Genomic DNA, 27,513 nt, shown 5'->3' with positions numbered 1-27,513 from the left:
TATTTTGCTCTGCGATGACATCATAAAGCTGCGCCGAGCTCCTGTGACTGTTTTTGATAGACTGAAGAAAGGTTTGTGGTTTTTTGCTTTTAAATAGATACACACCGGTTTGATAGCTTTCACAAGAGGTGCAAACTGAATAATATTGTAATATTGAATATATATTTGTAATATGCGATTCATGTATCATTAGTGCGGTATTTCTGTGAGTAAAGCGTTTTCACAAAACAAAAGGTGCGTCTCATATCGCGCATTCGTTCATGATAAACACGAATTCAGACGCTAGTGTTGTGTCCCAATTCACCTACTTATACTACTAACAGTATTTATATTATTATTGTTTAAGATAAGCAGCTTTACATAAAAGATGGGCATTAAATAAGCAATATTTACAATTGTCAAAGGGCAGACAAAGTTTTTGAAAGGGGTAAAAAGGAGCTGTATTGCACATTAGGGGTGGGCGATATAGCCTCAAAATTATATCACAATATTTCAAGAGTATTTGCAATAACAATATTTATGACGATGTGGAAAAAAATATATGGAACAAAGTTTTATTGGATATTGCAGCAGCGTTTATTAGTGCAAACAAAATGAAGGGCATTGTCCATCCTTTTCCAGTGTTTACTGTCACTGAGGAGAGAATATTTCACTCAAAGTGTAAATCTATTGTCATAAGGTGCATTACACACACACACACACACACACACACACACACACACACACACACACACACACACACACACACACACACACACACACACACACACACACACACACTTGCAAACCCTACAAAGTGAGGACATGCCTTTCCCCTTGTTTTCAGGAGACGATATGACCATTTGTAGACACTAGAGGGCAGGCATGGATTTAGAAAACAGAGGCCCCTGGGCACAAAACTTTCGAGGCCCCACAGAACTCGTGACCCAAAATGTATCCGACTCAAACGAGCGCATACGCATCTTGCCATTTCAATTCAGTATTTTTCGATGCAATATCCCAAAATGCGCATAAAAATAGGTGGATGTCATGTGATTTTAACCACCTTTTTGCACATAATATATTGCACAGCCTACATTCACTATATTTGTTTCCATATCCTTAAATATCAACATTGTTTAGAATATCATTGGGCAGGATGTGAAATATTTTTATTTCAGTTTTAGTTCTTTTATTAAATCAAGTTAAACTAAATGGAAATGACAAATGACTAGCTGAAATGAAAATATATTTTATTTTACTTCAGTTAACATGTTTTCATGTTCTTAGTTTTAGTTTGAGTTAACTTATAACCCTAATAATAACCCTGCAAGTTAGATTATGATTTATTAGTATACTTGAGCCACTAGTTACATAATAGCCTACATAAATAAGCACAATTTTATCTCATAAAATAATGATTTAATCAGCGTAAGGTTCTAAAAATATTAAAAACAAGTAGTAGTGAACTGACAGGAAAAGACGAAAGATATAACGTTAGGCAATAGGCTACTTTTAAAATATGTGAAATACGCTCAACTAGAGAACGAGTCCCACATCTATGCATTGATAAGCCTAAAACGCGTATCTGGTCATAAAAATGAACAGTCAACATTAATAGAGTAAACGTTACGTTACTAAAAAGCAACATATCATACCATACGGGGACAGACGATGAAATGCAGATGCTGGGCTCGCCTCTAGCTAAATCAGGAAAATAGTTTATTTAGGTGGGTCGGGTCGGACTCGGGGGATGCAGATGAGAGGCTTCTGCGCCGATCTGGCTATAATCAGGGTTTTTAATAAGGAGAAAAAATAATAGATAGACCTACATTTTTTTTAGGCTGTCAAACTGGTTATGTACGTTAACCTACCCGTCAGCGCCGGGTCTCTGCCGCCATCAGCGGCTTCCGAGGCACCTGTCTCGGTTGGAGACTGTGGTGGTGGGAGGGCACTTGAACAGGTGTCTGTCAATCCAGCCGGGCTGGGGTTCTCTGTCTTGTCGTGGTGCTGATGCTCAGGTTCAATAAAATCCTCTATGCTAGCATCACCACCGCAGGCGCCGGTGACGCCAGGCTCTTTTGAGTCGAGACGACTTTTGAAAAAAGTGGAGATGGTTGGAATATTACTCCTAATTAAATCTTCTCTGCTATCCTTCTCCCTTTTAGCTTTCCGTTTGGTGGCTCCACTGCTCCATCGTTTTTTATCCATGTTGTTTGTTTTTTGTCCTCAACTCTTTTCACACGCCTGTCTTGCCGCTGTCAACAGTTTCCGCGGTAAACTGATACGGACTCATTGTCATCATCATCAGACACAACTGAAAAGCTGATTTTTTTTTTGTGTGCAAATTAATTATTGTTAACACACATACACACACTCATTCATTAATTTTAATTTCATCTAATAATAAAAAATAAAAAAAAGTATGAGGCCACAGTTAGTGTGGTCTTGGAGGCCCCCTAGAGGTCGGAGGCCCCCGGGCACCGGCCCAATCGGCCCGGTGGTAAATCCGGCCTTGCTAGAGGGCACTCTGAAGCTATACACTCCATTAAACAAGGACAAACACTAAGAAATGCTTATAAGTTTTTAACCATCCAAGTGAGGACATGTTATTGAGATTTTTTGAGTCACTTTAAATTTGAAGATTCGTACTTGAAGACCAATATAAAATAAGAAAATGATGTTGATTGATAAGGCACTGATACTGGGATTAATGAAAATACTAAATCAACCATTAAATACATATTGTAGTACATTTAGGGGTGTGCCGGTTTCAGAATTGGTGATGACGGTTATAATGTGAGTCAAATGTAACGGTTCGTAACATAACCGTCGTCGGGGGGTGGGGGGGGGGGGTGATATTCGTCTGTTATAGCTTATATTGTTATAGCTTTATAACAAATAACTTTGTTTGAATAAACGAGCAGACACTGATTAGCTGCTTGCTATAAGTTTATTTATATACACACAGTAAACAAATCCTTAACAAAAAAAAAACCTTTGCAATGAACATGCTTTGTTTTAAATAAATCACACACAGTAAACAAAACAAGTAGGCTATTTAAATTCTATAAGAGCTGCATAAAAATGAAAGAGTAGCCTAGGCCTAAATTACAAATGATAAAATCTACTTACCTTTATCAAAGAAAAAAGTCGAACAACGACTGTTGTGATAATACCTTAATTAAACTAACTAAATACAGGAAACAAAAAAAGTGCAATGACATTTTAAATTCCTAATCTTTTTCGACTTCCAAGTTCCGTGACAGGAACACCAACATGTTCACTTTACTCGGTTTTAGTGACGATCTGACAGGGGAAGCTATGTTACCCGCAGTGCTAAAAACTCCCTCTGATGCCTGTAGCACAAATACACATGTATTTACGTGCCAATTTTGCTAAGAGCAGATAGCGTGTTTCATTGTCTCTCCACCATGCTAGTGGATTAAGCTTGGAACATACTCTGCAAGAACAAAGAAATTTGTTTGTTTTCTCGAGGTGGCAAGAACAAAGTTCGTTCTGGCCAGGACATTCCATATTTCACGAGAAAAGCAGGAGACACGAACATCTCCGTTTCTCCGCATTAACCCCGCCCACTTTACCAATCACACAATAGTTCTCGGACACCCACAAGAAAAAAGTTCTGCCGAGAACGAGCTGCGAGAACTCCCAAACCAGGACTCAGTAGTAGCAGCAGTAGCAGCCTCCGAAGCACCACTAACTCCGCCTCCGTTTCCCTCGTCAGCTGAGGGAACCTATCTAAAAAAAATTTTTTTTTTTATGTTTGTAAAAAAATATTTTAATAACACTGTTTTGGCGGTTATAGAGTTCTAATGACAGTGTTTAACTATAACCGTCGGTCTCACGGTTATATACTAACCGTCACACCCCTAAGTACATTACAGTCCAGTGTTGTACAGTTGAATCCTTTTACATTTGCAAAATACAACTTCAGAATTAAAATCTAAAATAATAAATTATTGTTGGATGATAAGGTACTGATACTGGGATTCAGGGATGTAGTGGAGGCTAAACGCCGTTTACGCACCTCCCAAAATTCGGAAATAGCGTTTACCCACCTCTAAATAGCCTACAGTTCCTAAGCCATTTTAAATTAAGCTTATGTCGTTTTAGTTTCATATTGTTCATTTTCATTGGTTGTTTGTTGTACAGTTAGACGAAGTCTTTCATATTGCGCTGCAACTGTCAGTGTGACTAGTGGGAAGTTTACTGACTCGGATCTTTGAGTCTCGTTCAGCAAAATGAACTAATCTTTTCTCTTTCCGTCTATGGGACTGACAGGAAGAACCATACCATGGACTCGGATCTCACCTGTCGATTCAGAATCAGAACCCATATGTTGCGTAATGCGCATGTGCGGTCAACACAAAATGAACGAATCACGCTCTGAGACAACTCAGTAGTCCCGAGTCATATTAAAGATTTGTTCAAAATGAACGAATCATTCATGAACGACATGCAACCGAAATTCAAACATGGATATCCGGCAATTTTTTAGCGCCGTCAAGACAGCAGCCCTCCTCCTAATGCCAGCAAACGGGCTCGGCTACAAGCCCAGAGTGAGTGAGCTCGGGAAAACAGTACTAAACTTTGTGTTTTTGGGGTTAATTTGGTTCACGGTTAGATTCATGCCACTGACTCAACAAGTCACCTCTTCCTTTTCCCATTAGCCAATGTAGGCCTACAAGAAAAATTCAGGATACATTATTATCAGATAAATAACTGGATGTAATTATATGCATTCTCTGGTTTTAAACCACTGAAAGTTTGTGACAACAAGCTCCCTTTGCTAGTCAGCTAGCTAGTTATTGTTATCGCTACAGCCGTTCGCGGGTATGGTAAACGTTTCTATGGTAATAACAGCGAGTTGGACCAATCAGAGGCGTCGCTGTTAAGCTTAGGACTGTGGGTAGTGTAGTTTTTCTTACAGACCTCTAGCTACAGAAGCAGAAACTTTCGTTTCACAACTCGTGGTCAGTCTACCTCAGATGTTTTAGACATTATGGCTGATAATCTAAATCCTTATGGAGAAAAATTAATGGGAGTTTTACTTCCTGTTTGCGTCTGTAGATTTCTCATAAATTCATCAAAAGTTTACATTCTAAATGCAATCGCAAGCGATCGCTGTCTGCACCCTGTCTTCATCAACACAAAGCTCTCGCTCTTCATCAAATTCATCCTTCTGTCGTTAATCTGCACCTGCCTCATTAGCAATTGGCAAAAACTGTAATCGACAACTATTTTGATAATCGATTAGTCGGCTTGAGTAATTTTTTAAGACAAAAGTAAAATTCTTTGATACCAGCTTGTTTAATGTGAATATGTTCTAGTGTGTTCTCTCATATGTGACAGTAAACTGAGTTGTGGACAAAACGAGACATTTGAGGACGTCATCCTGGGCTTTTGGCAAACACTGATCCACATTTTTCTGACATATTATACACCAAACAACTAATCGATTACTTGAGAAAATATTCAACAGATTAATCGACTATGAAAATAATCCCAAATCTAATCATTATGTACAAGTTCATTGCATTGGAACCCCTGGATATAAGCCTCCCCTCTCTAACTCTCTTAAATATTTTTGTTCTCTCTGAGAACAATAGCTATCATCAGGATACGCTATACACCAGTAGGCAGTGGCCCACCTTACCGTGACCACGATGCGGTCACCCACAATTTATAGTTTACCCACCTCTTTTTTTACCACTACACCTCTGCTGGGATTAATGAAAATACTAAATCAACCATTAAATACATTTAGTAGTACATTACAGACCAGTGTTGTACAGTTGAATCCTTTTACATTTGCAAAATACAGCTTCAGAATTAAAATCTGAAATAATAATACTGTTGGATGATAAGGTTCTGCCATGGCAGTATTGAAACCATGGGAGAGGAAACACCATGCCAGTCATTAACTATCGTTGTGGCTTAAAATAATTTCCATTATGTCTTTTGTTAAAAATCTATAAAAATTGGTTAAGATGATATCATACTAGTGTACTGATACCATAATTATAAAGTAATGGTATTGATACTTCCCAAAATTAACATTTAATTTATAAACTAGTTTTATTATTGATTAGTATCTTTATCCATTTTTTGACAACTAATCTATATCAGGGAAAGTTGGGAAGTTGAAAACCAAAGCTTGTAAATTAAATACAGGGACAAAGTAATATTGTGATTTGCGTAACTTTATTAAAAAATTAACCATGTAAATTGTCCATAATAAACAAGACAGTACATTTAAACTGTCTCTCCATACATTTGTTTTTTTTACTTGACGATTTTTTTGATGGCACCTTTAGACCTCTGGCTAAGAATAAAATTACTTGAGACTGAAGCTCAATTAATGCATTTTAACACCTTTGCCATACAACCATACTGACTATTGTCGTCTTTTAGAACCAAAACAAACGTAAACCCTGCAAGGAGTCCTTCATAATACAATTATAAGTTTTGTAAACTGAATGTAAACTAAATTGTGGAACTGAGATAAGCAGGCTTTGACAACCAACAAGCCAAAATCAAAAATTGTAGTTTATTTTAGCTAAACATATTTTCATTGAGTAGCATGAAGATCTGAGCAAATCAAATTTAAATTTACTAAAATGAATACCTTTCTCAGTGCGATAAACTTGCTCATTCTTCTCTCGACTGCACTGCTCTCCTCTTCACTCCGTAGTCTCTTTGTTTTCCCTTTTTGAATATCTACTGGAAAAATGAACACACAAAGCTCAGCAAAATCTCTAAAATGTGAATATCTCACAGTTAAATGTGTTTAACTCAGCTGCCATCTTTTGACGCTAAACATTGATTAACATTTGAAAAAAATGTGCACCTTTTACCCTTATGTACACTAAGTAGACCCACTTAAACTGAATCCAATGTAATGGTACAGCACTAAACCAGTGTTAAATCTAGAACTAAACTAGAATGGGTCAGGATCAAACTAAGGCAAAACCCAGGACTAAACCAGGGATAGCTCCAGAAATAAACTCAGAACTACTATATAGCAATTAGGCAATCATGCCAAAAATCAGATATAGTACGTTTGTTTTCAGTTACAGCCCAGATTTTGAGAACTTTTGCCAGCTTACCCCATCTTATTCATGCATATAATATATGAAAAAATAAATAAAAACAAAAACGTCAAATTTAAAATTATATACTTATATATACTATATACTAATATACTTCATACAAACTTTTTAGTAATTGAAAATCAGCTGAAAGAAAAATATGATCTGTGAGAGACCACTGGATCCAATAAAAACCTGCTCGAAACCAGACTCTGTTAAGTCTTTCAGTATTGTAAATGTGGATCAAAGCTTCTCATGAAATAAAGCCAATATCTTGTTTTTAAAGAAGAAAAAACTAGAACTTTCTTTACCATAAGTGCGCTTTTTCATGCGCCTTTTCTCAGGGGTTTAGTGATGGACTTCTCCTGTGCAACTCCATCCTCTCGGTCATCTTCTGCACTGTCGGACATCTCATCAGACACTGTAAAAAACACAAACACATTTGAGCTACTTATAAGAACAGGGGAGCACATGACTTTTTTGGTCTTGTTCTCAGGGGAGAACCTGGGGTTGTTGTTTGGTCCTCACCCTATTTTTTTAAATACATATTTTCCATGACCAACTTCAGGGTCAATAAACTACAGGGATGCATGGATAACACTTTAATTTCAATTGATAATGGATAAAATCAGTACAACAAACTGTTTTTATAAGCTCCATAGTATGTACAGGGTTCTATCAGCAAGTCTAATTTAATGCTTTTTAATTCCATTTCCATTGTCAAATTGTCAACATTTATTTGCAAATAGAGTAAACTACGGTTTATAAAGCACCAATAATGATCAGGGCTCAAATTTTTTTTTTAAATTTATATATATCAGGGCTCTGAACAAGGAACAAGGGGTTCAAGGAACGAAAACAAACACCAGAAACGAACGAAATTGACTGGAACGTAACCAGAAATGGAAACGAATAAAATTCAATCGTTCTGAACAGAAACGCTTATTTGAAATGGCCATTAAACGGTTAATAACGTTATTTTATCGTTCCGTTTAATATTTTCATTTGGCAGTCAACCAATCACGAATTCAAATAGTACAGCCTATGCAAATGTGGCGCTGACGCATCCAACGAGTGAAATGCTCGCTCATTTTAGATTAGGTAAGTCAATTATGGCAATGCCCCTGGCATTAGTTTTTCCGATGATATAGGCTATGTCACCAACCGTCAAGTATTAGGCCTACATTTAAGTGAAAATTAATTTCAAGAAATATGCAGCTTGTTGTGCGTTTTGAAACCAGCGAAAATTACAGGATAGTACAATTTTCAACATCACATCACGGATCTGCAGCGCTTCTGCGAACGGAAAAAACTAGGCCTACCTACATAATAGGGGTGAGACAAAAAAAATCTATATGCCAATTTATCGCGACATTTCCGGCCGCGAGACGCTATCGATCCTTTGGCACTAGGCATGTGCCGGTATCAAATTTTCATGTTGCGGTTAATTGCTAAAGCTTTTACCGCGGTATACGGTATTATCACGATATTGAAATTCGTTGCAAAAAAAGTGTTGTCATACTATAACAGGTTTAAAAACTTTCTTATAACAAAAGAACCAAACATTTAAATACAATAAAGCAATACACAAAAATGTATAAAGTAAACAAATATTTAAAACAGATTAAATGCAGAAGAATTATAAAGAACAATAGGTAACACTTTACAATAAGGTCTCACTAGTTAATGCATTAACATTAGCATAAAGTTATTATTCTTTGATAATGTTAGTTAAAAAAAGAAACTGTTAGTGTTAGCTCAGGTCCATTAAATAATACAGAAACAACTTTTGATTTTAATTGTGATATTATTTTAATGAAATTTACATTTAACTAAGATTAATAAATGCTTTAGAAGTGTTAACTAATGTTAAATAATAGAGCCTGTTTGTAAAGTGTGTGATTGAACAACAATCAGAACATATTCAAACAATATCGAGGGCATGTCATTTAGTCCAGATTAAAATATAAAATGTTTAAGTTTGAAAGTGAATAGCCTTAAGTCTTTAAAGGGTAACTAAACCCTAAACCAACTTTTTTTAGTTAATGATCTGTAATACTGGGGCTTTATTAATGCTGTTCATTGATTCGAGTAAATGTTTTGACATTTGAGTATAAAGTGTTTTAATTCTATAAAATATGGTGTAAAACCGCCAAAGTGCTGCCCTCTTAAGGTTGAACGGTGGCTACTGCAGTTGAATTTTCCTATTGGACGTTGTGGTACATCGTGACGTAGGATGGTACCTCCAACGGCTCACAATCCGCGCCCCTAGCACGAGCTCACCACGCCCTCAGAAATGTTTCCCCCAATCACATGATGAGAACGGCTTCACTCCAGTATGAACTGTCATATTACATGAAGTGGAAACATTATGAATGAAACTCACTTGACACATGCTTTAACATTGTATTGAAGAAAATACGGTTAAATAATGAAGTTGTCAGTACACGTCAGGCTTTTCTTGCTATTTTATTGCCGCCCGTCATGTGTACAGATAATTTTCATACATGAGACACGCTTTCAAACCCTGACACGCAAGCGGTTGCCGCGGACGCAGATAGATTAGGTCAGTTCTCTTGCGCGGCTGCTTCACTAGCATCGTCGGCATCGGGAGTTAACGCAGTTTGAGCAGCGGCTCGCATTGATAAGGCTCCGGGTTTGTGTCTGTTACAGACAATCCACCCTCCTCCACTTCAGGTGAAGGTAGGAGAAATGACCGCTCTGTTGCAAAGCTGCCGTCACTCCAGTCATTCTCCATCTCTGTGACTCGCGAGTCTGACAGCTGTCAATTAATCCGTCACTGCGGGTCTCAGGTGCACGCCCTCCGCTCAGCCCCGCCCTCGGTTCGTCCCCTCTGTGTCCGCCGGGCTCTGCCCACTTTTCCAGCATTTTTTGAAAATTGCCAGTGGGTGGAGTTAAGCTCTGAGCAGGGGTTTAGTTACCCTTTAAGTATTACGTATTAGGTTATGTGATGAGCACCATATTGTTTTGTTTATGAGGGTTACCGGGGAAACGGCTGCATTTCTGCTGTTCCGTCAGCGCCCTCTGCTGTCAGAGAGTGTGTTTTTCATTCAGCATTTCCACTATGTGCTCGGCTCATGCACGGTTTGTTTACATCAGTGCACGTTCCTCTTTGACGTATTGTTCATTTTAAACGGTTGATGGGTAAAGTATTTTTAATATGCATTCTAAAAATCTGAATAATTTGTAAGAAATAATTATTCACGGTATTTTGAAGTGCCCACGATAACAATATTGTACATGTTCATTATTGCGGTATATCGTATTACCGTATACCGGCACATGTCTATTTGGCACTAAGTATCAATATATTTTTTATACTTAGGCCTACCCGCAGCTGTGTTCTTCCGTCACTTCGACGGGCGCTGATGCGCGGGTGCGCGCACACATACACGCACACATACACACACACACACACACACACACACACACACACACACACACACACACACACACACACACACACACACACACACAGTCAAACAAAACTAAAACTCCTTTACCAATAGTGCACTTCTTCATGCGCCTTATCCCAGGGGGTTTAGAGATGGACTTCTGCACAGCGCCATCCTCACTGTCGTCCTCTGCTCCTTCATCCATTTCCTGAGCGACTATAAACACATAAAAACATTACAGCTGCTTATATGAAGACAGAATTTCCTTGTTAAACCATTTCTTGAAATAAATGCAATTACTAAACAGAAGAAAACCTTAGATTAATAGTGTTTGTGTGATGTGTTGTTGTTATTATTGATTAACAGGTTCCAGCAGAGAAATAAAATTTTTAATAGTAAATTAAAATAGTATTGGACATAGATGCTGTTACTTACAGTCACATCTACTCAAAAACACCAAGCCACCTACTTTCCCAAATATTGAAGAGGAGACTGTAAACCATAAGCTTATCTTGATCTTAACCGTAAAATGCTATTCATTATTTCTAGGTCAATAACATTTAATCCTCTTCTTCGAAACTGTGAACTAGATCATTTTTATTAATATAGTGATGCTTATTTTTCCAAGTTAAATATTGCAACGTTGCATCTTTTAGTAAGTGAGGCGGGATAGGTAAAGAGGAGGCTGGGTAAACAAACCTAGAGAGAAATTACATTTTAGTTAACAAAACTCTTCCAAAGATTGAGATCTCTTTGTATCCAGCTATTGGGAAGAATTTTTGCTTTTGAAAGATTTTAACAAAATTTTAGTGGATGCTTTCATTTGCTATCTCTAGTAGGCCTGCACGATTAATCAAAATCGAACCGCAATCGCGATTTGGATTATTTGCGATTATGAAAGCACAAAGGCTTTTAATTAAATAAATAATTGCCCAGCGTGTCAGCGAAGAGCGGCTCTGTGATCAGGAGTAAACGCTGCTCCGTCTGAAAGACTGCGAGTTTGAGTCGATTATAATGTGCGTTTGAAAAAGCAACACGCGCCAAACATCTTCACAAACTAGTAATATGTTGTCCAACAAAATACAACGTTTAATAACCCGTTTTAACTCACTTCATATCTTCAGTCGAGTGTTTGTGAGCTGATGTGGCTTCTCTTCACAGAATGAGGCAGACGATGCATTATTTTATAGTATTCTATAGTTGGGGCTCATTTTGCCTGAATTACTGCAGCAATGCGGCGTGGCATGGAGTCGATCAGTCTGTGGCACTGCTCAGGTGTTATGAGAGCCCAGGTTGCTCTGATAGTGGCCTTCAGCTCTTCTGCATTGTTGGGTCTGGCATATCGCATCTTCCTCTTCACAATACCCAATAGATTTTCTATGGGGTTAAGGTCAGGCGAGTTTGCTGGCCAATTAAGAACAGGGATACCATGGTCCTTAAACCAGGTACTGGTTACTTTGGCACTGTGTGCAGGTGCCAAGTCCTGTTGGAAAATTAAATCTGCATCTCCATAAAGTTGGTCAGCAGCAGGAAGCATGAAGTGCTCTGAAACTTCTGGGTGTACGGCTGCGTTGACCTCAGAAAACACAGTGGACCAACACCAGCAGATGACATGGCACCCCAAACCATCACTGACTGTGGAAACTTTACTCTGGACCTCAAGCAACGTGGATTGTGTGCCTCTCCTCTCTTCCTCCAGACTCTGGGACCCTGATTTCCAAAGGAAATGCAAAATTTACTTTCATCAGAGAACATAACTTTGGACCACTCAGCAGCAGTCCAGTCCTTTTTGTCTTTAGCCCAGGCGAGACGCTTCTGACGCTGTCTGTTGTTCAAGAGTGCGACAGCTGAAACCCACGTCTTGCATACGTCTGTGCGTAGTGGTTCTTGAAGCACTGACTCCAGCTGCAGTCCACTCTTTGTGAATCTCCCCCACATTTTTGAATGGGTTTTGTTTCACAATCCTCTCCAGGGTGCGGTTATCCCTATTGCTTGTACACTTTTTTCCCTACCGCATCTTACCTTCCCTTCGCCTCTCTATTAATGTGCTTGGACACAGAGTTCTGTGAACAGCCAGCCTCTTTTGCAATGACCTTTTGTGTCTTGCCCTGCTTGTGCAAGGTGTCAGTGGTGGTCTTTTGGACAACTGTCAAGTCAGCTTCTTCCCCATGATTGTGTGGCCTACAGAACTAGACTGAGAGACCATTTAAAGGCCTTTGCAAGTGTTTTGAGTTAATTAGCTGATTAGAGTGTGGCACCAGGTCTCTTCAATATTGAACTTTTTGACAATGTTCAAATTTTCTGAGATACTGAATTTGGGGTTTTCCTTAGTTGTCAGTTATAATCATCAAAATTAAAATAAATAAACATTTGAAATATATCAGTCTGTGTGTAATGAATGAATATAATTTACAAGTTTCACTTTTTAAATGGAATTAGTGAAATAAATCAACTTTTTGATGATATTCTAATTATATGACCAGCACCTGTACACCATATCTTGATGCACTTCGTGTTTATTGTCGTCATATTTAATCACAGCGTTTATATCTTCTTTTTATTCAGCTCTGCTAACTTACACAGCGCTAGCTTCACACATATGGGATTTCCTGAAGCTATTGCTGCGTCCCAATTCGCATACTATCCGTGCTAAATAGTATTCGAAAAAAGAATTAGTATGTCCCAAATCGTAGTATGTTGAAAAAAGTATTCCAAAGATTCCCGGATGGTTTACTATTTCCGGTCAGAATCCGAAGTGCAGATCGATGCGCACTCTAACGGCTGATATTGCCCACAACCCATTGCGAGATGGACGAGGATTCGATTAGAACTACAAACGCGGATAAAAAGTGTTTAAAAAACTACAAACATGACGGTTACGCGAGTCTGACGGTTAAGTGGAGAGGATTAGATAAAGTGGTTTGTGTGAGCAATTATCAGTATTTAACCGGACGAAAAGATATTTATTCAATATTATCCACATTATATTTCACCTGCAGCAGCATTGAGAACTTTTGTAATGATACGTTTGGCCATTAACTTTGCAAACACATGAGAGGAGTCTAAAGACCCACGAAAGGCAGATCAACGAGCGACTACATTTCTCTCCGATACGGTAGGAAATTAAATTTAAAGTGGGGGATTTGAACTGTGACGATGATTGACATTTTAAACGGTGACGGGACGCACGTAACAGAGTCCGTTAAAGATGACGAAGTAGTATGTCCCAAAGCTTGCATACTCTTCTGCTACACACTCAAAAGTATGTACTTTTTCTTCACAAAAAGAGTACATACTTTTAGGACGTAGTATAAGTAGGCGAATTGGGACGCAGCATATTACTTCTCTGAGGCGTATGTGTGGCGTTTCTGCTCGAGGGCGCCCTCTGGCTTCCAGTATGAATGAAACTTTTTGGTAAGAAATAAGAAAAATAATACTTCTCTCTAAATAAATTTATATGACAATCCATATATTTTTCTTCAACGTACAGAAGTTTTAATCCCCACAGTGGATGCATAAGAGGCTCATATTTCATATTAAAGAAATTGATATCACAGATAAAAAGCACAGATTTTTATAATAATAATATAATTCACATTTATTTACAAGTGGATCCTTTTTATTCCTATTTCTATAAAGTACGTACAGCTCCGGGTATCCACATATGATTTTGTCCTCATTGTTGTCACTACTAGAGCAAGCTCCTGATTGGTTAATGCGGCGTGAATATCCGCCAAAGTTCAGATTTTTCAACTCGCGCAAATCACTCGTGTCAAACGCTTGATTTGCGTCGAGTCATTCGCAACGCAGATTGTCTATTCACATCTTTGCATTGACTTAACATGTAAATCACACGTGCGAAACGCTTCATTCGCGTCTGGTGTGAACGCACCATTAGAAAGATCACTGTATCATCAGCTAATTGACTAATACCAACTTGTCTTCCGAACACATTCAGTTTATCAAAGTTGCTGTTTTTATCTATCAAGATAGCAAGCATTTCTACTGCTAAGAAAAAGGGGAAATGGGACATCCTTGTCTTATTCCTCACGAAATGTAAAATCTTTGGGATGTTCCAAATGACAGTGAGATAGAACTATTGATGTCTTTATATAACATTTTTATAAAGGAAATACATTTACTACCAAAACAAAATTTTTCGAGGGAGTTAAATATGAAATTATGTTAAATTGTGTCAAATGCTTTGCTAAAATCTAGAAAAAGAATATAGCCGTCATTAGGGATGAAACGATTACCGGTTTCACGATAAACCACAATAAAATTTAGTGACGGTTAGTAATATCGTATAAAATTGTATTATCATTAAAACCGCGTGTGATTATCACGGTTGTGAAAACTCGCGGTAAGTCTTGTCCAGTCAGCATCAGTCTGATGCAGCACCGCTGTTTTTGAATGAGAAGAAATGGCAGAAGGCAGTGACAGCGCTGGGGGATTGTTCTGCCTTCTAAAAGGACCAAATCTGAGGCGTGGTCTTATTTTGGCTTTTACAAAAGTCCTGAGGGAAACTTAATCTAAGATGGTCACCTTCAGCAGAACATGCCAGAAGAAAGTCACTGTAATGGGGAAAACACTTCAAAACTACGAACGCAAGGCAAGTGGACTTTGACCTCATACCAAAACTACGTCTGGCAAATTATAATGTGAAGCGAACGAACAAATTCAGTCAAGACTAAGGTGACATTTAAGGGATAATAATCTGGGCTTGACATTAACAACAACCACCATTTGCGGGTATAACGTTATTTCGGCTGCACACTAGCCACTCTGGCTGTTGAACTTATTATAGTCTTCTCAAAAGCCATCTGTTATAATCGCGTTGCGCATTATAACCACTCACACGTGTTTCTATTGAGTTTATGAATGCAATGTCTCATAATCAGAGGCGTTCAGAGCGCGCGCCGCGCTCAATCACTGAAATCTGCACTCAAAGCAGAGAAAAACGTGCGATGTACGCAAGAGATTCACTCAGCATACATAGGTTGACTGTTTTTGTTCTATTTCAGCAGCGAAAATGGTTTAAAAAAACTCAGCAGAACCACAACGCATCTGATATGACTGGCATAACGCTGGCGAATTTAGGGACCGTCTCTAAAGTTACATACAACATTGAAACGTGTATAACGTTACCAAACTTCACTAGCATTTAAAGAGAATGACAGTCATAAAACTGACTGTAAAGTGTTCATCTAGGTGTCAGGTATGATGCACACTTTTTGATATTTAATAAAATAAACTGTCAAATCATATGGAAACATGGATATGCATTATTTCACTTGGATACTGTTTGGGCTCTAACACAAAATATGCTAGATTTAAATGCATCATAGCTGAACACTGATGAGAATATTTCTTGAGAATATATTTACAGAGATAATATTAGAGATTATATTTACGACAAATTATTATTATTTATGCGTTATGCGTTGCTATTGACGACGGCCATTAAGTAAAGAAATCCCACAGAATCTAGCTAAAAAGAGTGCTTGGAGCTGCTTTAGTTATTTGTTGTTTGTTGAATTTCAAATATAAAACTTGTTGAAATTTTTTAAGTGTGTGCATCTGTTCTTTTTGAACACTTTCATCTCGTTTGAACAAAACCGTGATAATATTGATAACCGTGTTAATTTGGGTCACTATAATCGTGATGTTAAATTTCCATACCGTTTCATCTCTAGCCGTCATCCTCAATCCATTCACAATAATCCAGAATGTTTAAAATTCATATAAATATAACGATGCATTTAAAAGTTAATGTCTAAATGTATCATTACAAATGTTCTCAATGCTGCTGCAGGTGAAATATAATGTAGATAATATTGAATAAATATCTTAATCATAAATTAATATGACGTGTCTGTGTAATTCGTTATTTTATTCATTTGTAGTGTTTTTGTGGCTATTTTTAAGGCCATTAACTATTTGCCTGACTACTGAACTAATTGAGGCACAATTATTTTTCTTTCTGTGAATTATTATTCTCCTCTTAAACTTGATTTTGTCCAAACACACAGGAAAACTCCTGGAGAAGCCTCTGAGATCCACGTGACACTGTTATAAAGATGGCGTTGATTAAACAGGAGAGTGAAGACATAAAGATTGAAGAAGTGTTCAGTGTGAGACATGAAGAAACTGAGGAGCAAACAGGTTAGTGTCATTCTCAAAGCTGAACTCAGTCCTTTGATCCTCTACAGAAATGAATGATATATTTGAAGAATGTCACGCGTGTCCTAATTAAAGCAGTTTTATTTGACATTGGTCGCCTCATGTGGACAGACGTGTTGAGATCACATGACCAGAATGGAAATAAAGTGTTTGCACATGAACTTTAGAGGACATCTTCACTCGCATTATATGGACTCTAAGGCCCTGTCCCAAATGGCACCCTAAACCCTCACAGTCTTCCTCTGAGTCTGCACTTTCACAACGTAATGCCGCTTTGACTGCCGGGATGAAGTCTGCTGCGTAAAGGCCTGGTCACACCGGGACGATTTTCGGGCGCGCGTTTATCGCCGACGTTTAACGCCTCGTGACTAAACACAAACCGACGCGCAAAACGGCAGGTGTAAAAGCGTCATTTAAAAAAAACGTCTCGGGTTCGTTTTTTTATTTTGACACGGCACGTTAAAAACTGGCAGACCAATGAGATCAGCGCTTTTGTTCACATGGCTGGAGCTGCTGAAGTGACAGTAAAACACGACTTGGTGGCGCTCAAGCACAAAACGGTCTTGCCGAGCACACATTGATACGACGAAGAAGTAGTAAGTAGACAAAGAAGAAATCTGTGGTTTTGGCAAGCACGTAAATACTCTTTTCTCTCTTCTTCTTCTGTGTGACAAGTGAGTGTCAGAAGTGTAAAGTGCCGCAGCACCACCTTGTGTACCGGGAGCGCATCTACTGAATGTGCACGTTCACTCGGCGCATCGCCAGTAAAAATCGCATGGGTGTGAACACTCAAGACGGCGAAAAACGCTGGCGATAAGCGTGCGCAATATTCGTCCCGGTGTGTACAGGCCTTACCCTCTGCAAAAGTGAGCATCGAGGGCGCATATCGACCTCAAAGGGGGCGCTCCCGAGTACCCTTCTGAGACCTAAAATGACAAATGGGACACCCTGCGTTCTTGTGGAATTAAAGGACACGCAGCGGCCATTGTAAGTCCACAAGACCGAAAGTGCACATGAAGTGTGTGTTTGGGACAGGGCCTAAGATTTCACTCTAATATACGTCACAATGGGGCAAAAACTGTCACAATGGGGCAAAAACTACCAGAGGAGAACCATCCTCAGAGAAGGATGAGAGTAACACATCCAACTAGGGATGTTCATTTAATTTATTTTCCCTTAACCGACATCCTTATAGCCGCTATGCCGCTGAGCTTTAGGTCTCCATTGCGTGAAGTTCTTTAGCTAGGTCTACGGATTGGCTTGCAGCTGATCTGGACCTTCGCCATCAAATGGCGGGATTTTATTATATCCCCATAGCAGCACCTATCGGTGACGCAGTGACGAGAGACCGACTCGAAAGGGAACGTCTCGGGTTACCTAACATAACCTCGGTTCCCTGAGAGGAGGGAACCAGACACTGCAGAGACTGCCATGTTACATGACTCTTGTCTGAGTCTTGTCAGCTGCACTTGGCTTCAGATTCTGAGGCAATGGCGTTCAGCGCCGCCCTATAGCGAGGGGGAACCTAGGGCTGTAACGATTTGACCAAAAATTAAAACCTCGATTAGTTGAACATTTGACCTTGATTATGATTAATGAACGAGTATTTTTTTTTTTTTTGCCCTCATAAGGTTTTTGAGTAAGTTCACTGATAAGGTTTGTACTGTAAATATTTTCTACTATTAAAGGTGGATTTTTTTTTTCTAATGAAAAAGTGCATTGTGATTTTAAAATACTTGAAACGGTTCACTTTCAGCAGTTATTGTCTATGGAGCAGATTTCTGTTTGTTGTACATCAGATACAGATAAATTAACACTGTAGGCCTACATTACATTTATTTGAATGCATTAATGAGAGAGTGATTGTGTGTGTGAATTACTCATACCGTCTCTATTCATTATGAAGCTGTGGTTTGTTCTTACTTCAAAGGTATTCAAATGTATGCCTATAACGGTTGAGTTTCTAAGCTACTTTAGTGACTTTACTTTAGTCACAGCTTCTGTCTGAGTGTTCGTTTGTCAAAATATATCAGGCATTAGTTCAACATAATACACATCTGATGGTCGAAACTCGCTTTATTGTTCAAACTGGCAGGGCTTAAACCACAAACAAATGACAAGCTTTGTGAGGATGCAGGTGAAAGAGGTCTGCCTTCAGGGCGCGCGCGTTTTCAGAGACGCGACACGGCTCTGTGTCACTGAAAAAAGCTGAGCACTGAACGGAGAAGTTTTCCGTATTGTTGTTTTTGAATAGTTCACAATCGCTTTAAATGTTGAAACTGGTAAGCCTTTAAACGCATTTACTTGACAAACTTTATGAGCACGAAAGTGAAAGCGGCTTCGGGGCTTGCGCGCGCCGTCTCTGTGTGTGTGTGTGTGTGTGTGTGTGTGTGTGTGTGTGTGTGTGTGTGTGTGTGTCTGTCAGCGTGTAGGCTATAAGAACAGCAATTAACTGACCTGTATAAACTGTGTAAAACATGCAGTTACTGTAGTGATTCTGGGCATCTATAAACACAGATAACTGCTCCTGCATCTCTCTGTGTGCCTTCAAACTGCACTTGATGTGACTGACGGGGCGGAGTCACGTGAAAACCGAAATAACTGACATGGGAAAAATACGTCGGTTAGAGGTTCTGAATGTCGGTTTCGATTATTTTTCGATTAATCGTACAGCCTTAGGGGAACCTGCCTCTATTTAGCGCTCTTGAACGCCATTGGCAGGCAGTTCTCACCCGTGAGATTCCATAAGGCTTCAGTAGATTCAAGGAGGGGATAACCCCGTAGTGACACCTATCAGTGATGCAGTGTCGAGAGACCGATATGTAAACAAGCCGGATTATAGCAACATTGCTAATTTACATCTGCACAAATATACACTATATTGCCAAAAATTCCCCAAAACTTCCAAAAAAATGACTTTAATCCAAATAGTTTAATGGCCTTACATCAACAAGTGCAATGCAAAGCGTGGGATGCAGTGAGGTATTGTTTTTCAGGGGTTGGGCTTGGCCCCTTAGTTCCACTGAAAGGAACCCTTAATGCGTCACCAAGACATTTTGGACAATTTCATGCCCCTATCTTTGTGGGAACAGTTTGGGGACGGCCCCTTCCTGTCCCAACATGACTGCGCACCAGTGCACAAAGCATCACTCCATAAAGACATGGATGAGCGAGTTTGGTGTGGAGGAACTTGACTGGCCTGCACAGAGTCCTGACCTCAACCCGATAGAACACCTTTGGGATGAATTAGATCGGAGACTGAGAGCCAGGCCTTCTCGTCCAACATCAGTGCCTGACTTCACAAATGAGCTTCTAGAAGAATGGTCAGAAATCCCCATAAACACACTCCTAAACCTTGTGGAAAGCCTTCCCAGAAGAGTTGAAGCTGTTAGAGCTGCAAAGGGTGGGCCGACTCCATATTAAACCCTTCTTCAGTAAACTTATTTCTGTAGGTTTTGATGCCTTTTGTTGTTTTTTATGTCTGTTGTTCTGTGCCATTAAACTGGTGTTAACTTGTATTTGTCTTTTTTCGCTTTAGGCCTGATGCCGCTGAAAGAGGAGAGTCAGGAACTGAATAATATGGAAGATAAAGATCAGTGTGAGAAACATCAGGATTTCATGACTGGAGAGAAATCCATGAAGATGGAAAAGATTCAGAAGACCAAATCTAAGAGTAATTTAAATTGTGATCAGTTCAGTCAAAAGCGAAACCTGGAAGTCCACATGAGAGTTCACACTGGAGAGAAGCCTTACTCCTGCAAACAGTGTGGAAAGAGTTTCACTCAAATACAAAGCCTTAATGTCCACCAGAGAATTCACACCAAAAAGAGCTGTTTTACCTGCAAACAGTGTGGAAAGAGTTTCACTCAAAAAGGAAACCTTAATGTCCACATGAGAATTCACACTGGAGAAAGACGATTCACCTGCCAACAGTGTGGAAAGAGCTTCACTCACATACAAAGCCTTCATGTCCACAAGAGAATTCACACTAGAGAGAAGCCTTACTCCTGCAAACAGTGTGGAAAGAGCTTCACTCAAATACAAAACCTTAATGTCCACAAGAGAATTCACACCGGAAAGAGCTGTTTTACCTGCCAACAGTGTGATAAGAGTTTCACTCAAAAAGGAAACCTTATTGTCCACATGAGAATTCACACTGGAGACAGACGTTTTACCTGCCAACAGTGTGGAAAGAGATTCACTCAAAAACAAAACCTTATTGTCCACATGAGAGTTCACACTGGAGAGAAGCTTTTCATATGTGATCGATGTGGAAAGAGCTTCACTCAAAAACAAAACCTTAATGTCCACAAGAGACTTCATACCGGAAAGAGCCGTTTCACCTGCCAAAAGTGTGGAAAGAGTTTCACTCAAAAACAAAGCCTTAATGTCCACATGAGAGTTCATACCGGAAAGAGCCGTTTCACCTGCCAACAGTGTGGAAAGAGTTTCACTCAAAAACAAAGCCTTAATGTCCACATGAGAGTTCATACCGGAAAGAGCCGTTTCACCTGCCAACAGTGTGGAAAGAGTTTCAGTCAAAAAGGAAACCTTAATGTCCATATGAGCGTTCACACTGGAGACCGACGATTCACCTGCCAACAGTGTGGAAAGAGTTTCAATCAAAAACAAAACCTTATTGTCCACATGAGAATTCACACTGGGGAAAAGCTGTTCATATGTGATCAATGTGGAAAGAGCTTCACTCAAAAACAAAACCTTAATGTCCACAGGAGCGTTCACACTGGAGACAGACGTTTCACCTGCCAACATTGTGGAAAGAGTTTCAGTCAAAATGTAAACCTTATTGTCCACATGAGAACTCACACTGGAGAGAAGCCTTATTCTTGCTCTCATTGTGGAAAGAGTTTTGCACATCAAAACAGCCTTAAATTCCACATGAAAATTCACTTGAGAGAAACCGTTCACATGTGATGAGTGTGGGACGAGTTTCTCGCATAAAGCAACCCTTAATAACCACATGAGGATTCACTCAGGAGAGAACAGTTTTACATGTCATGACTGTGGAAAGACTTTCAGTCACAAAAGTAGCCTCAACACTCACATGAGACTTCACACCAGTGAGAAGCCTTTCATCTGTACACTGTGTGGCAAGAATTTCTCACAAAAAGGAAATCTTAAGGCTCACATGGGTACTTGCACAGGAGGGGAAATTGCATTTACAGGTCACCTGATGTACGTAAAATTCGATCATTCTTTAAAGATGACGTGGTATATTCGGACAGAAGACGAGACAGAGTTCTTTATAAACTCATAAAAGACAAGAGAATTACAGGAATACTGGATTCTAGACAACAAAGAAATGCCACAAGTTATCATTAAGACCTTGAAGCATACGAGGGAGAAACACCCACAAACTCCTCATACGTACCTATAAGGGTTTCCTTGCCATTAATACTTGGATAACACGTAGACGTAGTCTCCTTCGATTAAAAATAATGTCTAGTGCGGTGGCTAGGATAAACAAAAACATACATTGGCATAGTTTTTGGAATTACTTATCGTGAAAGGAAAAATATGTTTTAGTCGCATATCATCAGTTAATGGAAACGGCATCGTTTCCAATAGTTTTTTATTGACATTTAGAAAATATCACAAGTTTTGCGCAAATCTGTAATGCGTAGAATGAGTCTTACACTTAAGAAACTCAGAAACCTTAAGACTCACAGGAGGCTTCACACTGGAGAGAAGCCTTTCACGTGTCTTCAGTGGGATAAGTGGGAAAAAAAATTGCTCAATGTTCTGAGTGTAACATAAGGTTTAGAAAAAGATTCAAAACCCACAGGCACCTTCACTTTGGAGGAAGGCAATTTAATTGTCATCACAAAGAGTGTTGATCCCAGAAAATTGCCATAGAATTTGCAAGAGCGCCTTTTGTGTGAACGCAAACATGTCCCAGGATGGGGACCTAGTAACATTGTTGGGATCAGTCCCGGAATGCGCCCTGTGTGAACAAAAGGCAGGACCAATGCTGCGAGAGCTTTAGGTGCCTCACCATTGATAATTGTGTGACGGGGACTTTGCCCAATACAAAAAAACGTCCAGAGAGCAAAGAGAGAACAACAAACGCAATCTTTGCTCAAATCTTGGGGAAGGGATGCGGCTGCCTCTCCCGCTAAAAGGAATAATGTATCAGGAAGCCACTGCAATCCACCAACATTCATCCCAAACCCCCTTTGTTGGTAGAAGTGGATGTCACCATCAATCAAGCTCACCTATTCCCCTTCATCCCTTTATCATGGACACCATCTCACCCCAGCACAGATACAGTCAGCGTCTGGTCTCTTCATTGTATTACCCTGTAAAACTCTACGAGTAAGACAAAAGTAAGACTTTCCATGACCAATTTGAGACTTCCAGTGGATTGTTCATCTCATTTATGTTTCCTCTTCTTTGCTCATACTCTCTGCAAGATCACAACTGAGTTACGTCCAGTTAAATCTCCTCTTCAGTTTCTGTAGTCCACCAGTACCTGAAGAGTCGTGTGCACTACAGCTGTGACCAATATATTGGTACTGACCCGTTTTCACAAGATTTGCTGCTTCAGATTTTCACGTTTCTATGGTGTACTGGAAAAAAGATGAGCATTTAATAACTATTAAAGGCTTCTGCTTGTCCACTTGCCTTTTAAGGGTTGACCACAAGTTCTCTATTACCCCTTTTCCACCAAGGCAGTGCTGTTGCTAGTTCGGAGCCAGAGCCTAGTTTTAAATAGGTTCTTTGTCTTTCCACACCCGAAGCACCAGCTCTGAACCAGGAGAAGTGGTTCTTAAGTAGCACCAAACATTGCTGGTCTAGAAGTGAGAACCGCTTGTGTCAGGGGCTGGGGTTACCGTGACCAACAAGACCAACACAAACTTGTGACCGTCATTTTTGAAATAGCAGCTAATTGAGCTAATAGCTGCTGCTCGTTTGTAATCTCCGTCTATACCGTGAGCTGCACGCATGCGTTGGATTCATTGTGTTTTGATGCATTAACCCATGCAAGTTAGGTCACACACATTAGGATCAGTAAGCAGGGAACACATACACACCCGGAGCAGTGGGCAGTCATTTGCTGTGGTGCCCAGGGAGCGATTCGGAGGTTAGGTGCCTTGCTCAAGGGGACTAGGGCTGGGTATTGTTCAAAATCTTTCAATCCGGTGCCAATTTCGATACCTCAGTTTCGATACCGGTTCTTAACGATACTTTTTTCGATACGATATGTTTTAAAATCCATTTCAACATCAACAAAAATACATTAAACACAAAACTTTTATTTTTTAACTTAATTAAAACAAATTCTGGTAACAATTCTCACTCAGGGTAACATTATTAATAAATCTGGTTGTGCTTTTTTAAGGGTGCTCCGATCAGGATTTTTGGAGCCAATCACCGATCACAGGAAGCAGTATCTGCCGATACGATCACCGATACCGATCTATTTGAAGCCTTCTTTTTATCATGTAGGATTATTTATAGGGAATTTTACAGACATTCATTCAGGGTCTGAATTTTATTTCTGACAATGGGGGAATCACCCCCTTAGGTGACTCTTGTCATATTAATGTATATAATTATCTCACCTAAATATTTGATCATGCAGTGCATTTTTGTTTTTAAAGACAAATTTTCAGGTAGGTCTAACGTTAGTATTGAGGTAAGAAATACTAAAGACATTTAATAAGAAATCAAATGTAAATTAATATTGGTCTTCCCTGAATAAATTAAATTAGATTAATCCTTACACTTAAGGTTCCAAAAGTTAGTCATTCAAGAGCAGTGAGTGTCATAAAGGTTCATCAAACAACACAAGACAAAGAGAAACTCAGAGACAGCAGCAGTTTATTCGACAGCTGTCACTTTAAGAGCGAACACGGATACGGTTACATGCAGTTGCACAAATTTTCACTCGCGAGTCACGACGGGGTTTACGTGCATACTCGTCAAGACGGTAATTTAGTACATACATTTGTGTGTATTTGACCATTTCAGCGCAATTTGTACTTGCAAGCTTTTTGTGAGATGGCCTGTGTGTGTGTGTGCGTGCACGGTCTGGAGAGCGCGCGAGTGCTGAGCGGTTTGAACACTGACAAGACTTAAAAATAAATGATAAACTTTAGTGACGATGCGACACTGCCTCGATTGTGCAAGTGGCAAATCCTGTGTCAACTGTGCAGCTCGATTTTAGTGCAGATGCGTTGCGCTGATGTGAAGCCATTTGAGCATTATGAAAGGGAGAGAGAGAGAGCGCGCACGCGGTGATTCACTCGCGCTGTTTGTGAACTTGCGTCTCACAGAAAGTTTTCCTTTTGCGCCTTTGGTTGCGATATTCTTATCGCAAATGTTGCACTTTGCTGACTCGGCATCCACTTTTATAAGTGTATAAAAGCCGCTTGGCTTTTGGAACCGAAATTTGGCACCGAAAGATAAATAATTTTTCGATACTCATAGTATTGGAGTTTTTCGTTCGATACCATACAAGTATCGCCGTTCGGTGCCCAGCCCTAAAGGGCACCTCAGTCGGGGGTATTGAGGGTGGAAGAGAGCGCTGTGATTATATTGTATTATTATATTTGATTATATTATAATCAAACCCTCAACCTTCAGGTTACCAGTCTGACTCTCTAACCATTAGGCCACTACTACTTTTTCTTCTCCGGACAATTGCTTTTCTAAATGTCCCATACAGTTGGAAGGGATCTTCATCAGAGAAAATAACTGTGCACCAGTCTTCTGCTGTCTAACTCTTGAACTTCCGGCAGAATTTCAGTCAGTCCGTGATGTTTTATAGAGAAGTGGCTTTGGTGCCCGTCTTCACACCAGGTTGTTGTCCAGAAGTCTTGGCTTCACTGTGTGTGCAGACGCATCACACTCCCCTGCTGCTAATGTTGAGCAAGCTCTGCACTGGTGGGGACACAATTTGTGTCTCTCACACTCTGAGACGTCCTGAAGTCGTCTTCACTGCAGTTGAACCTTGAGTTCTTGATGATCCAGCTATTTTTTTTAGCATGCAAGGCCATTTTGATGCAAAGCAATGACGTCTGTAAAACTTTCTTTGGAGGAACCATTGCTTACACAATGATTGAAAAAACGTCTTCCCTCATTTTATAGCAATCAGTCTACTCTCATAATCCAATTAATCAGAATGATAGCGTGATTTCACCTGACTAGTACACCTGATTCATACTTTCCCGTACGCTGATGATATGATTAATTAAATCATGTTAGCTGGTCATTTTCTGCTAGGGCCAAAAAACAATGAAATTTGGCTTTTTGTGGTCAAGGTTTTTTTTTGGCCAATGATGCTTTCTGCAATGATTTACAATTCATCTGATCACTGCACAATCTAGAAACAATGTGAATCAACACTACAACAACTGAAGCAACAAACTTTGCGAAACAAAAATGGTCACTGCCAATACTTTAAGCTATGGCTGTAGGTTCACACTTTGCAACATCAGGAAAATCAGATCCTTCCTGTCAGAATAAACGGCACAGCTCCTCGTCCAAGCTTTTGTCTTTTCAAGACTGGACTGCAGTTCTCTACTGGCGGGCCTTACATCAAGTGCAACTATGTCTCCGCAGATGATCCAGCTAAAGACTTGCCTCTTCTGCAAGAACTTCACCGCACCACACCTTAAAACCAATGGATTTACACACACACATTTCTCCTCTATCTTCCTAATCGTGTCTAATAAACATGCCATTGTATATTACTGTTATTGTTCATACTGTTATTGTTCATATTGTTATTGTGAATCACTTTGGATAAAAGCATCTGCTAAATGTATAAATGAAATTGTAATTAAATAAGACGTCACTTCAGACAAAACAACCCTCACTGACCACCTGAGCAATTTAGATGGGGTTTTTTTTAAAGCACATGATTTTTATTTATTTTTTAAATCATGGAGAATAGACCAGGGGCCCGTTCTTCGTACCTCGCTAACTCAGTTAGCTGGATTTGATTGTTGACGATTTGACATGATCTCGGATTGTTTGGTTCTTCGAAGCTCATCCTGGACTTGCTGTCATAGTAACAGGTCCGTAAGCTTAAACCTGCTCATGAGCGGCTTATTTAATGTAAACAGGATTAGATTGCATCTTGATGTGATACTTAAAATCTGTCCCAGCCACTGCTACTTTATTACAAGAGTTCATTACTGAACCAGGGGCAATAATAATAATTTTAAATAATAATAATATAAAAATGTTATATTTTATATATGTATATGAGAATGTATATAATATTATAATGTTGTATATAATAATATAGACACAGCCACTTGATTGAGCGATTTATTTGTGATGGAATAATTACTTTATAATTTTATTGGAGGTTTACACACGTTGCACAGTTACTCTGAGCCGTGCATTAATTTAAGTGATCACAGATATTATGGGAGTGGCTTGATGCAGCGCAAGAGATGCAGATAATTTGATCTTGACCCTTAAGAAACTTTACCACTAGATGGTAAAAAATATCACACAGTGTAGCTTTAATACTGTCACGTTACAAATCTGCTCCAAATTGAATTAAAATTAAATTACAACATTGAAATAAAAATGTAAAGGGTGTACAAATACTGTATAAAATCGTGAATATAAATAATTGGTAATCATGTTTAAAAAACAAAAAACATTTATCATTTATCTATAATAACTTTTATGTTGGTTTGGTGGTTTGGCTGTTTCCTTATAAAGGTCCAGAAATTCGTGGGGTTTGTCAAGTTTTTTGCCAGGTGGCTTTTTTAATTATATGATGTCATTACGTTGCTGTCTTGACGCCAGCCAATCGCTGCATTGCTGATCATGGTTTT

General features: G+C 39.3%; 1 protein-coding gene across 1 annotated transcript; it reads left to right on the top strand.

Moving 5' to 3' along the window:
• Positions 1-16: 16 nt before the first annotated feature.
• LOC307128761 (uncharacterized protein) lies at positions 17-26,401 on the top strand. The gene is made up of 3 exons (XM_079820704.1): positions 17-71; positions 16,540-16,672; positions 20,229-26,401. Exons 2-3 carry the CDS (start codon positions 16,588-16,590, stop codon positions 21,623-21,625), a joined length of 1,482 nt encoding a protein of 493 aa, XP_079676830.1. The 5' UTR covers positions 17-71; positions 16,540-16,587; the 3' UTR covers positions 21,626-26,401.
• The last annotated feature ends 1,112 nt before the right edge of the window (positions 26,402-27,513 follow it).

This window comes from Gobio gobio (assembly GCF_949357685.1).
Source record: "Gobio gobio genome assembly, chromosome: 7".
NCBI lineage: Eukaryota > Metazoa > Chordata > Actinopteri > Cypriniformes > Gobionidae > Gobio > Gobio gobio.
This window is presented reverse-complemented; position numbering and strand designations above follow the sequence as displayed.

Coding starts and splice junctions, on each gene's coding strand:
- LOC307128761 (XM_079820704.1), top strand. CDS start 16,588: ATGGCGTTGATTAAACAGGAGAGTGAAGACATAAAGATTGAAGAAGTG. Junction 16,673..20,228: donor AGAAACTGAGGAGCAAACAG/GTTAGTGTCATT, acceptor TTTTCGCTTTAG/GCCTGATGCCGCTGAAAGAG.